Source organism: Ciona intestinalis, chromosome 8, assembly GCF_000224145.3.
Source record: "Ciona intestinalis chromosome 8, KH, whole genome shotgun sequence".
Classification (NCBI taxonomy): domain Eukaryota; kingdom Metazoa; phylum Chordata; class Ascidiacea; order Phlebobranchia; family Cionidae; genus Ciona; species Ciona intestinalis.
The window spans coordinates 193,067-206,960 of NC_020173.2; the positions used below are offsets into that span (position 1 = coordinate 193,067).

The 13,894-nt window shown below is 34.1% G+C and overlaps 2 protein-coding genes across 2 annotated transcripts; one reads left to right on the plus strand and one right to left on the minus strand.

Annotated features, from left to right (window-relative positions):
- Positions 1–1,545: 1,545 nt before the first annotated feature.
- LOC100181183 (ceramide glucosyltransferase) lies at positions 1,546–7,314 on the minus strand. Its single transcript, XM_018813056.2, has 8 exons — positions 7,158–7,314; positions 6,526–6,664; positions 5,980–6,082; positions 5,454–5,668; positions 5,003–5,182; positions 4,856–4,944; positions 2,649–2,838; positions 1,546–2,568 (listed from the first exon to the last, which is right to left on the minus strand). Exons 1-8 carry the CDS (start codon positions 7,274–7,276, stop codon positions 2,404–2,406), a joined length of 1,200 nt encoding a protein of 399 aa, XP_018668601.2. The 5' UTR covers positions 7,277–7,314; the 3' UTR covers positions 1,546–2,403.
- A 2,585-nt stretch (positions 7,315–9,899) lies between these two features.
- LOC778546 (protein lyl-1) lies at positions 9,900–11,961 on the plus strand. The gene is made up of 3 exons (XM_002124671.5): positions 9,900–10,839; positions 11,283–11,425; positions 11,505–11,961. The coding sequence occupies exons 1-3, from the start codon at positions 10,303–10,305 to the stop codon at positions 11,683–11,685; spliced, it is 861 nt and encodes a 286-aa protein (XP_002124707.3). The 5' UTR covers positions 9,900–10,302; the 3' UTR covers positions 11,686–11,961.
- The last annotated feature ends 1,933 nt before the right edge of the window (positions 11,962–13,894 follow it).

The window sequence follows — 13,894 nt, forward strand, 5'->3', positions numbered from 1 at the left end:
AATTTAAGGTAGTAACACAATTTATCCTATATACACCAAATATTGACCAAAGACTGGGAAAGGCTACAAAATCATGGAAATTCTTTTCGTATAAGACTTTTGTAATCCATTCAATTCACAGTAAGCCCGGCATATGATTGTTTAACATTCCAAAGACCTTAAAGGGGCATACCAACCAAAAACATTTTATTATGTTCAATTTTCAAATGAATATAGCTAAAACATTTTTATTATGTTTTAAATTTTCGAATGAACACAATTTCGCTCCTTTGTATTTTAAAACTTTGATGGTAGTTTAGGTCACATTTAGGCATATCTATCAATACACAAGTTTTGATTTTTGGTTGGTATGCCCCTTTAAAAGTACAAACCTATGAATTACAACTTGTTGCTGTCATAAGTACGTTTCCCAAAAATGTCCTGTTGTTGCCCCCACCACTTATAGATAAACAGTCAATTTTCCATTTTAATTTTAGTAAAAGTTTGTTGTTAACCACCAGCTGTACTGTGAACCTGGTTTAAAATAGTGTAATTAAAGTTATGGCAATTCCACATACCAGCCACGCTTTTATTTAGCACTCAGGAAGTTTTTACCCCAAGCGTGTGTATATCGAGATCGACTGTCGTTTTGTTGCAAATTTCCTTTTCGTTACATTAATTATTCTGATCTCCTCTACTATATTCAAAGAAAATAATGTTATGTTTAGGGATGCACATTACAGAATAATTAGGTATTCTAGGATATCCTAGAATACTTTATTTCGAATCTAGAATTTCGAATCTTTTTATATTTATAGGAAAAAATAATTTTACCCACATAAGTCAGTTTATTGACTCTTTCATACCCGCCTTGTTGGAACATGAGCTGTAAAATGATCAAAAATTGTACTATTGGGTAGTTTTTGCGTCATGAAACGTATAGCAGGTTATGAAAAGACGTTACGAAACGTTTACTCTTGAAAGTCCCACAAACACAAAAATATTTTTTTTCAAAATTAATAAGTTTCAAAAATTGTTAATATAGTATATGAGATGACGTGTAATTACGTCATTAAACAGAATACCGAATCCCGTAATTAGATTCGAATACAAAAGGATTCGAATCTCACGGATTCGAAATTCTGTAATGTGCATCCCTACTTATGTTACTTTCTCATGTTTATTTAATTCAGGGCGCTAATACTTAGGTTAATAAAACAAATATTTTCAGGTGAGATGTAGTCGATACCTGTACACCTTGGTGATCCAGGATAAAGATAAAGCTGAAAAACTTCGTCAGTCTCTTCCACCTGGTTTAAGTGTAAAGGAACTTAAGTAGAAATAAAGGAAGATTTCAAGCATGAAAGTGCTTGAGCAGTACTTTGTTTGGTTTATTTTCCATAAAGCCAGAAAATTGGTGGTTGACAAGATTTTTATTGTAGTTTAAGTATTGTCTAGTGTAGCTTGGAGCATAAACATAGGAAATTATAGATTTGTTATTCACACAGTACAAAACCTGTACACTGTATTCTAGAAAATTAGGTAGGTAGTGTAAAGACAACCATATTTTTAGCAACATTTTATTTCAATTGGTGAGGTAACAAGTGATTTTGATTGTGAACAATGTGCTTCATTTCAGCACAATCAAAATTACAATGATAGTACTTTGTCTTGTGTCTGGAAACAAGAAGTCATCATAACAAATGCGCAAAAAAACACTGGATGACGTAGTAGTAGTTGTACTACATTTCACTGCTACTGGTACCGTTGCTGTTTTATCCAGAAGCTTTATATATTTGTGCAAAACGTTATTTGTAAATTAGAAAGATTAACAGTTAGTGATGCGGTAGCGATTACAATGCAAGAGCTGCACAATGCTGCAGAAAGCTTGTGCAGTGAGAATGTTTGAAAACTGTGGAGACGTATAACACAATATAGACAACAGGTAACGGTAATTCTCGCATTATGATCGGAACAAATCGATTGAAATTAATTGTCTACTAAATGCTATAATTGTTAATTTAGTTAATTATACAGTAAAGTAATGAAGAGCAATGTACCAAAATAATGACAAACACACCGCTTTTAATGAGCAGGCACTAAACATAAGAAAAAGAGAAGAAATAATTATTGAAAGACGTTTCCTTGTACTGCCAGGCACACAGGTATGCCTGCATAGCACTACAGGAACTTCACAACAGTTAGAGGAACACTCGCGTTGCAGGGCTAAATCAGAAAAAAATGGTTTATGAAATTTGCTATTTTAATATTAAATTAATTCAATGAGCCACCATCAAGAAACACATGGTAAGCATACCGTAATTTTCCATCAAGAGCAGCAAAAGTGCCTTATCTACTGAAACCCAGGTTTCTATTTAAAAAATAATAGATAATGGCATTTGCATAAAAGAAAAGAAGAATATCTTATACAACTTCTTCTGCTTTGCCTCCACAACGTAATCTATATTTGCCTGTCCTCCAATTTATAGTTGGATCCCATAAAGCACAAAATATTATGTACGGAGTGAGGGTTTCACGAACAAACCATGCAACTAAGAAATCGCATTTACTGATTTGAAGGTGGCCATTCTGGAAAGAAAAAATGATGTAAAATAAAGATTTATTTATTACTGAAGAAAACATGGTGGTAAGAGACTGTATATACAAACCTCAAGTTGCCGAAATAGAATGTAGTCCAGAATGAACCAAACAAGAACGTGGTAAAGAAAGACGACCAACATATTCCAACTAAAGAAATGTAAGCAAGACCACGAAAACAAAAGTCCAGACAAAAAACATTCTGAAAATGGTTCCAAAATCACAGCGACTGGCACCATTGCAACTCTTAGTTTGGTCCATCTGTGAATGAATTGTCATGGGTTGGTTACTGGTTAGTAAACATACAAACCTCTTGTTTCATATGCTGAGTTAGTAATGGGTATTTCAGATTGCTCATTAAACAATAAAGAATACACCAATAAAAAGGTTTGCAATTGGCCAGGTCAATCTAGCTTTGACTACTATAACATTTATATTAGAACCCGATTGTTAAATTTCCGTCGCTATAAGGCGCCAAACATCGTAGCTATTTTTAAAAGTAACGTCACCGCGCGCGACACATTGATCGCTGTCACGAGTCTCTTGAAATTACTATGACGTCACAAGTGAGCCGGGAAACTTTCTCCTATTGATCGGCTGAGTAATCTAAAGTCACGCGGACCAAATTACGTTTTAGTGGAATCGTAATCCCGTTCTTTATTGGACGCATATGTAAAACCAGTTATTTTAAAAAGATTGTTAATTAAGCGTTATGTGTTTTTTTATTTATTACTAGTCTACGGAATTTTTGCCCACAAAATACAAAAATAAAAAACGACAAAACATGGTATTTGGGAATCGAAAGTAGTAAAATGGCGAATATTTCCTCACTGAAGTTCGTGAAGGACCGTTCAAATTCTTTAGAAAAGTGTTTATGGTTAACGTATCGGTAATCCATGCAGCAAACAGCCGTGCTGTAACATGAACCGGATTTGTGACGGTGACAGCTTGTGTGCGTATTAACAACGAAAATCGCGATACACACGAACGATTAATGTAATTATCCGGCAACATTTCGTGACGCATATGATGACAAGTATCATACAGGCATATGAATATAAACAACGACAAGCAGCATGTTGTGGCATGTCTACGCCCTGGCAAGAAACACCCGTACACGAAGTTATTGAAGCGAATCACGGTGTTAAACAGAACGCTCTGTTCTCATAGTACACTAACAGTGTGCTATGCTGTTCTCCTTTATACTTTTGGTTTAGCATTTATTACGCAACACAGAACGAAGAGCTTTTAATACGCTTACAATTGTAATATAAGCCGAACAACCAACCTAAACAAACATAGAGAGAATGGAAACTATACAATATATCGTAAGTTGATAGTGTGTGCACAAAGATAGTGTGCACTGCTCTTTCAACATTAACAAGGTTGATCAAATGTGCGTCAGTCTTACAACGTAACACATACGAAATAAGATTACCTAGAAACTTTTCTTTACATCATGATACATATACATGTATACATAATACATTTATGGCACTGTATGGTAGGTTAAATACACGTTGACACTTTTTACACGAACTCAACATTACACATGATATTTATCTAATGAGGGATGGAAATTATAACATGTTAGCTGTTGTGTGGTATTTTGGTTTATTTCGTTGGTTAGTGTGCCCAGCCCTGATAGTTTTAGGTAGTCAAAGGAAACAAGCACTTAGGGAAATACTTTTAATAAAATACTCGGTTACCTTGATGCTCGTGATGGCTTATTGGCCACATGGGCCACATACCAAAAGTAATTAAATAATTCATGACTAAATAGAATACTTACTTTAAAGCACTGAAGTTCTAAAACAATGTATTGTTTTGTTGTAACATGCATGTTATATTATTCAAGAAAATATTATTCAGCAAAGTTAATGAAAATATTATTCATTAATTTTAATGTAATTTTTGAAATATAACAAAGAGTTTCGAGCGCAAAGTTAAGTAATGTAGTTCCACTTAAAATGTAAAAACAACCTGTATGTTTGGCACATAGAAGCTATGTCAACTATCTCTGGGTCTTCATTTACAAGGGTAGTCAAGCATAAAGAATTATGTTTGAATGATTCAACTTTAAAATTGTTTGGTACAAACAATAGAGATAAAGTTAAGACTGATAATCAATTGTTATTTAGCACTGTATGACGCAGAGCAATGATCATCATTTACCGATAACATAACGCATTTGATTGTCACAAAATGTCACAATATGTCAATTTAACAGTATTTACATATTTTAGTTTTTTTAATTTTAAACATTAACCACAGTTACCTTGTCATTCTTTCAATAAACTTTCCAACTCCATAGTTGCCCGAGTTTTGTAAAGCAGGGTAGGATGATAAAGTCAGTTTGTAACCACTGTATGTTTAAAAAAACGGTAAAACAGTGGAACCACAGTATTTAAAAATAACCTTANNTATCTGAAAGTANTTTGNNCATAAAGTAATCCTCTGCAATATATTGTGCAAGCTTTCCAAGTCCGCCAGTGGATTTATCAAAGTAATCCCTTCGAATTAAGTTTGACATACCAGTCATGCATGTAAAACCAATAACATGAGCACTGATATATACTCGAGTATGTTGCGTGCCAAAATATATCTGTAAAACACATTAACTTTACATATGATACAAAACAATTAACTTGTTACCATATAACATGTAAACAGATTTAATATGTATTAAAAGTATATATATCGTTTGGTAGCAGTTAAACGTCACAAAAAGCGACAATGATAATATTAGTATATAGAGAGATTAGGTATGTATCTGTAAAATAAAACCTTTAAATCTAACAGGTTCTAGACACCTATTACCAATAACAATAAACATTATAAAACAAAACATAACAGAAAAATAAACATAAAAGCACCTTTTCTATGGAGCTTGCAAATCCTTTTCTGTTTGATGTATAAGGTACTGCATGCACGAGAGCCACTTTGTCCTGCATTTTTGAAACCAGATCTCGCAAGGTAAGGGGCAAGACACGGATTCCCGAATCACAAATCCAAAATAAGTTGTATTTCATGCAGTTATACCCCGGCATTAAATTGTTTATCTTTGGGTTCACACCAATGCGCTTTCCACCTTAAACGGTTTAAACAAATCAATTAGAACATTATGTATCACTCTCACATACCTAATGCAACTGGATAAAAAATTAAAATTTTTGTGCATCTGATTTTTTGTAAATAAATGGTTGTGATTTTGAAGTATAATTTTTGGAGTATCACATAGCAACATAAAATATCAGACCATTGTGGGCCAAGTTTTCTTTTTAAATTATCTGGGCCAACCATGAACACTAGACAATACAAAAACTTTTTTTTGCAACCGGACAGCACAAATATTAAAAGTACATTGAGTTGATACCATAGCATAAAAACTTTTGTAACCACCTGAGACAATTTTCGCATCAACAGCTGGATATTTATGAATTAACCGTTCAACAACATCTATTGCTGGATCATTATTGTCTTGGATACAAAATAAGAGTTCAAACTGCAAAACATTTATATTTACTTTTAAGGTTGCTTCTACTGGGTGGAACAGTAAGCTAATTAAAATTTGTTACCAATGCTGACTTTAATATTTAAATAAAGCAACAACAACTCGCAGAAACTGTCCTATCTGCAATAAGGACAGCTTTGAAACTGTCTTGAATTCAGGGCCTATTTGGGAATATATATATATTTGTGACTTTTCTCAAGGTGAGCTTTACAATGACTATACTTCTCCAATATTAAGGGGTGCCAATGTCTAATCAAGTACTGTGAATAACATACACATAAAATGTTTTTTTTCATACCAACATTTTACATTGATAAAGTAAAGTGAAGACATAAAATACTGGTACAAATTTCAAAAACATTTTTTTTAAATATGTTATATAATATATATATCGAGAGAGATTTATGTAATGCCTTGCAGTAACAGTTTAATACCTGTGGATAATCAAGTTCAAAGAAGGTCTCTAAATTGTCTTCCAAGTTAGGATCTACACCTTTTAAAGGCTTCAAAATCGAAACACCTTTAACTTCAGCTTTCATCATGTCTGCTGGCTTCTTGTTCATGTATAGTTTACTAAAAAAAATGAATATAAATATCTAGCTGCTATACTTGTAAATAAATATGTATTTAATAAATTATATATATTATACAATAAATCAAGTGGAGTATTGCCCTGCAAATGTATTATTTTGCCCTAAAGTCATGGAAATGAAAAACGATACAAAATTTCAAATGAAAATTAAATATTCATACAGATCCTACAATCTGTTTGGACATCAATAAATGATAAATATTGTTTCTCAAGATTAAACAAAAAGTTAAACTAATTACTTGGGAGAGAAAATCGAAAGTTTATGTCTTTTGTTTTCATTACCCCAACAATTGAGACAACCCATTAGTGACCACTGGGTTGGATGAATTGTTAAGTGTCTTGCCTAAGGACACATACGCCCACAATGAACCCTTTATCTCTGGGTTCGAGGCAGGCACATTAACCAAATGTTCTACGGTACTGGTAATAAAAAATACCCAACTAGTTACACAATACAAAGATAAGATTACTTACGAATATACTATTGATAAAAAGTGCATGAGAAGTAGTCCAATATCCAGTGCAATGCCAAATGCTGCAAATCCCTCAAGCAAGTAGATCATAGAAACCCACCACCATGACACAGCATCCATTTGTTTATAATTTGACAGACAAAACCACTTTTTTCGATTACTTACAATGTATAAAAAACGTGAGTATTAATAATCAATAAATGTGCTAGTGAAGAATCCACCCTCTACGTTATCTGCTAACCACTACAATCTACAACCAATATAACTTACTAAAACGAACCCCCAACTGCTAACCCCCTAAAACGCCTAAACACCAACATCTAACACTTTCATCAGCTTAATATGTAGGGTACTGGAGGGTTCTATAGTGATCAGTATGGCCGCAATGATATGCAACCCACATTGTATACGGTACCGCCGTACCAGCAAAGCCGCATAGATAGTATACAATTACATTACAGTCAATAGAACTAACAACAGAGTATACTTGCATAGTATATTCTGCTACTCACTGAATATTTAGGACAAATAACAGTAGTTCTACCCGCGGTCTCGCCTACTCGGTTGTGAAGCATTCCTGCCCACTACCCTGTTAAATAAATGTGTAACTAGATGTCGCTACTTCTACAGTAATGTACGGGGACAAACGAAATGATCATGATAAACCCCAAAAGAGTATGTTATTAACACGTGACGTAGCTTTTGATTATTTCTAATTTAAGTATTATGTTTGAAACGTTTAAGATAAAACGAAACGTTTGAGATAAAACAGACTTTTTTCACTTATATACATATATAAGTTTTTGTAACAATACCAAAACTACTTTATGGGACAAGATCAAACTGTGCGGAATATTTCATCCTAATTTTATTCTTTAACTACGATACTTGATTCGTGATTAAAACTCGTTTTTTATATATATGATTCAACAAGGACATGTATAAAAAACGGGCATCTTATTATTATTATTTACCTACTAAAAAAATGTTAAATTCCTATCTTCCCACCCTACCATAAGACTGTATATATATATACATATATAGTAAATATGTAGTCTATATATATATATATATTAATTTTAGGGTGGGGAAAGACGGGACACCTTTAGTACATAATTTCCAAATATGCTGACCGTGTATTAAGCAATTGGCAAAGGCCTATGGGAGTCGTTAGGATACAGTTTCATAATTCTTTGAATGCTTTTTGTTGTTTACTATAACAAATGGGACGTGAAAATAGAATGAAAAGGTGTCCCATCTTCTTCCACTTCACTATATATAAAAATGCATTATTAACTTTCTAAAAAGTTTTGATTGTCAATCATCTAAAAAAAAGTTTCTAAAAAGTTTTGATTGTTAAATCAAATGATATGGTAGGGTGGGGGAAGATGGGACACCTTTAGCACATAATATCGAAATATTCTGAGGGCGTTACAAACATTTAACAACGATCTATGGAAGCCGTGATGAGAATACAGTTTTATAATTCTTTAAGTGTTTTTGTTTACTACCAAATCGGACGAGAAAGTAGGATAAAAAAGTGTCCCATCTTTCCCCACCCTACTGTATATACAATGCATCACACATGGTAATTTTGTTGTTTTTTTATTTTTGTTGTCTTTGTTGTAACTGCACCAAGCAAGGTATTAAAAGTGGCTAAATTATCATAAAAAAAATATAAAAAAAATTCCCAAAATAATAATCACCCACAAAGTAACATACATGGCAACTCGTAAGCTGGCACGAGGTATATGAAATATAACACCTGTGTTTAACGACTGTCGTTTTCCGGCCACGCTATTGGATAAAGTAAGTTACATTCATTCAATTATTTAGGCAATAGTCTCATATAACATACTCAATTCATTTCTACTGGCTTTAAATCGAAAACCTAAATATCAAAAATGTGTAAACGTCGCGCCCGGACCGTTGCCTATAGAGGGCGGCATTAAATTTGATCCGCGAGTTGTCATGATATTTAGACTTACCTTTTCCGCAGTCGCGGGCCATATTTAATAGCGCCCAGGGAATTTAACAGATTTACAAAACGCACACCAAATCCGATTGCTCACATTAACTAAGCAAAGTTTGAACCAAAAATCCAGATTCGTAGTTTAATAACAAATAGATTTAGTTTTGCGAGAGCATTAAAGACTTTTTTGCTGGTGAAAAGGTATGGGTTAATATTGTTTAAATTCGAGTGAAAATTAACACAACTATTTGTTTGTTTAGCAACAAGTTGCAGAGCATTATTAATATATAAAATTAGTTGGTCATCTTGCCGCATTTTTTTTTATTTCTATATTATTATATGTATTTAATAATAACAAATACCATTTAAAAATATTCTCTTTTGATACTTCGTTACAGCAACATCAACTCGGTTAAACCATAGTATACTGAAGTCACTTCACTGAAGTCACTTCAGTATACTATGGTTAAACTGCATAGTTGAACGAGTGGGTAGCTTTTTAAATGGTAAAGATCCGTTCATAAAATTTAACGGTCTGAAATTTAAAGGGTAAATGAATATTTAAGAAGAAGCATTTTTCTTGTGATATATTTTTCATGGATGCCATTAAATAATTCATGCAAATTCCGTTTAAAGCGACTGATACATGGGACTTTTACACAGACCTATCGTCATTTAAACTGAAATTTTAGTCTTGCTTCCAGCGGTTTTAATTTAACCCAGTAGATTTTTCTATATAGGCCATAGACATTATAGTTTAGTTTGCAGTCTGAAATGCACCTTTTAATAAAATCATATATAATCGGGTTAAAACCTTCTGTAGTATAACCTTTATTCTTTACTGAAACAAAAGAATTGCAAGAGCAATTATCGTGTTGACGAAACTCATTAAATATTGAAACGCATCTTCCTTTTTTTCGCCGAGTGTCTGTTAAAAAGGCGGGCAACTGCTGTTGTTTAAATTTCGTCACTACGTGATATATGCAGCAAAGCCGTGTATTTTACAGATCAGAATCGTTCTACGTTTACAAGAATAGGAATACGAAATGTACGCTAATAATATAGTTTTAAAATAAAACCAAAGACTGTATTTAGTATATTTATGTTTTGTATACTTTTTAGGTTGGTTCCTCAATACAAAAATATTTATTAACAGTTTATAAAAAAACTAAGGATGGTTTTTGAAGTACTCGCACTTGAGGATGTTTTGTGGCTCAACAACGATAATAAAGTGCCAAACTTTCGACAAATGGCAACCAATGTAAACTGCAACAACAACAACAACAATAACAACAACAAGAACAACGTTGAAGAAGATAGCTTGTGCTCCAATGAGTCGGAATGTGCTTTAATCGGAGCTGTTCCTCCGCTGTCTTCTGTCATGACCTTGTTGCAACGCCGTGAAGTTACGTCGAAATCGCCAAGTGCAATTCCAGCAGAACAGTGGCCAACTTCGTCACCACCTAATCAACTGGATATTGATGAAAATGTTGGCAATAACTTTGCTGACAGACAACAAGACAATGAGCCAACAGACAACCAAGTGGCGCAAGTTTTTCCCGTTGACGTTGAATACCCGTGTACTCCAAACCACGCATTGCTTTCTCCGGAATTTACCTGGAGATTTCATAATCCCCCTCAACCAGAAGTAAGACAAACATTGTCCAGCCAACTGATCCACAAAGGAGAATATTCTCTTATATATTACGAGGTAAGTTTGCATGCTGCGTTATCGCAACAATTACGCTTTATCGACTGATAATTGTTTATCCGCTAATTCGATAAACTATTGTTATGTAGTTTACTCCTTGCTAATCACTAAATCCCCTCGTGCTGGGCATTGTCTTTAAATTTTCTGAATCTCATTTGTTATTCAGTGGGCACACGCCCAGACCCGATAATGTCCTAAAGCGAAATTGTTTCTTTTCTGTTGCGCCTGGCACGCGCGTCTGCAATCCAAGGGTTATTGTCAACAATTATTGTTAATTGGTGTCGGTTTTTGACAGCACTGTAAGATAATTACCACATTATATTATGTCGTTATAGCAATTCCGGTATATACATTCACTAATGTTTGCGGTAGAAAACACGCATATACCTTTTACTCACAAAAGGTTACAATATTTTTAAACCATCTTTAATATGTACAAACAGGATTTTGAGGAAAGGCCATCTTCGATATGTATATCAAGGAAACGAAGACAAGCAGCCAATGCAAGGGAACGGCGAAGAATGGAAGGCTTGAATAAAGCGTTCGATTCTCTAAGGAAGGTTGTTCCGTCCATCAGCCGCAGAAGGTATGGTAGCGCCTGAAGAGTTGGAAAATTTCATCATCGTAAACATTTATGTTTTTTTCAATAATATTTTATGTCTTAGGAAACTTTCAAAGTATGAAACTTTGCAAATGGCTTTGAGTTATATTGAAGAATTAGGACGAATTTTGCAGACGACACCATCTGAAGCAAATGAAAAATGTAGCAATGAAGCTGATACCTTACATTGTGATCGTAAATGTAATGTTAAAATAGAAAAAAAAGATGATGAGTTTTTACGATGACCCAAACCGAAACTGGTTTGGTCCTTAAGTTCCGTCAAGATTTGTAGTGTAGCTTTTGTTCTGAATTTGCACATTAGTGATGATTTCTCATAAGTAAATTTTACCCCATATTGCACATTTTCTAATTTTACCACGAGCTTATTGCTGTTGGTTTATATACAGCATCGGATTGTTTGTCTTATATATGAATATGGAATTAACACGATCGGGTAAACTATCGAAGTATAATTGCACAGTTGTAAGAAAAATCCATAGGCACGTATTCCTTTTTCATTCTTTTTTATTCTTGCTGGCACCAATGTTTGTAACACACAGCACGTTGCGGCGTACGTGGTCAAAAGCTGCGTATCGAGCATGCGCCCTCATACATTATTTTTTACCTATTCATGTAACAATCCGACTATACGATTTGTAAACTCTTACATTTGTTGACACGCGCAGAAACGTGATAGTTGAATGGGGTAAGATGAGACACAATTCCCAACGTTTCTGAAATCTAAATATATACAGGACTTTTTTTGGTGATATCATGAATTTGTACCATCATACCGTTATTAATTCACCGTACTTCAAAAAACAGGTTAACAATTTGGGGAGTTATTTAGCGACTTGCAAACAGGCGGGGGAATATGAGACATGTTTAAATTACGGTTAATATTGATTAATTAATTAAATTATTATTAAGAATACACGTAAATACCACGAAATAATATTGTACGCTTTGGAAATAAAGTTTAAACATTCTTTGTCCTGGTTCACTGCTATATGTTGCCTAACCCTACAGCGTATATTATTGTTTAAAAATAGGTATTGTTGGAACTTTAACTGTCACCTTAACACATCTTGTTGGATCCTATAAGAATACTGTTGAAGAATAATATGCATCATTGTTTTCATCTTTACAAACGGGCCCAACTTACCCCGTGAAAAGAAAATTATAAGTGTCCCAACCCTATAGCCCAAGTCTACTATATTATTTACCAAATAAATATATATAACAGTTAGGGGAGTCTTCCAGATGGCATTAATTTATAATGTGATTAATATGCCGCTTATAAACTATTGGCACACATGTTTAAAAGTCGAAACAAACATAACGACCAGCCGGTCTAAATTTGATGCGACCATCCGTTGAAAACGTCCCAGACACGACGTTTACACCTTTTAAAACTTGAGTTTTCCATTTAAAGTCAGCAGAACTGAGTTGAGTATGTTAAATGTAGCCTAAAATAAGCATAAAACAACAGTCATTATAACACGGGTGTTTTGTTTTTCAACCCCGTGCCATCTTACGATGAGTTACCAATTAAGTATGTTACTTAGTGACCACTGGGTTGGCAATTGCCGAGAAGTTTCTTACCCTAGGATTCATACGCCCACAAAGGTAGCAGCGATGAGCCTTGAACCCATTACCTCTGGGTTGGAGGCAGGCACGCTAACCACTTAGCCACGACGCCGGGTATTTAACTATTTTATAATCGAAAATTGAAGAAATGAGTCACTTTAAATTGTCCTTGCAAAAACATTTTTTCAGTATTTTTAGCACTTTCCTGACTCGAGGGTCTTCAAGTTTTATGCTTGCGGTCCCACTGGGAAGCATCAGATTTTTCAAAAATCTTCCTTTGTACTATACACTGTGGTAACCTTGGTTAGGTACTTACAAAGTTAGTTTAGACGTTGGTTACTTACATAAACTATTTTGTTCGGTTCCCACTTTAACCCTACCGGCGAGCCGGGATCATAGAAACATTAAATATTCAAATCTGCAAGTCATCATTAATTCTGACAAAATTCTCAACTCGAAATTCTTAGCGGTCTGCGACAAGGTGTGGTATGATTTCTGGTTAAGAATTTTCTTGTGTAACAGGGTGTGTCGTGCTAAATGTTAATGTTTTGTTATTGGGAAAAGTTAACAGTTTTCACGTGTGACAGGGTGTGTTATTCTAAATGTTGAGAATTTTCTCGTGTGGCAGGGTGTGTCGTGCTAAATGTTAATGTTTTGTTTTTGGGAAAAGTTAAAAGTTTTCTCGTGTGACAGGGTGTGTTATTCTAAATGTTGAGAATTTTCTCGTGTGGCAGGGTGTGTCGTGCTAAATGTTAATGTTTTGTTTTTGGGAAAAGTTAAGAGTTTTCTCGTGTGACAGGGTGTGTTATTCTAAATGTTGAGAATTTTCTCGTGTGGCAGGGTGTGTCGTGCTAAATGTTAATG

Excerpts from the sequence above, each read along its gene's own strand:
- LOC778546 (XM_002124671.5), top strand. The coding sequence starts at position 10,303 with ATGGTTTTTGAAGTACTCGCACTTGAGGATGTTTTGTGGCTCAACAAC. Across the intron at positions 10,840-11,282 it reads ATTCTCTTATATATTACGAG|GATTTTGAGGAAAGGCCATC; the intron begins GTAAGTTTGCAT and ends ATGTACAAACAG. Across the intron at positions 11,426-11,504 it reads CCGTCCATCAGCCGCAGAAG|GAAACTTTCAAAGTATGAAA; the intron begins GTATGGTAGCGC and ends TTTATGTCTTAG.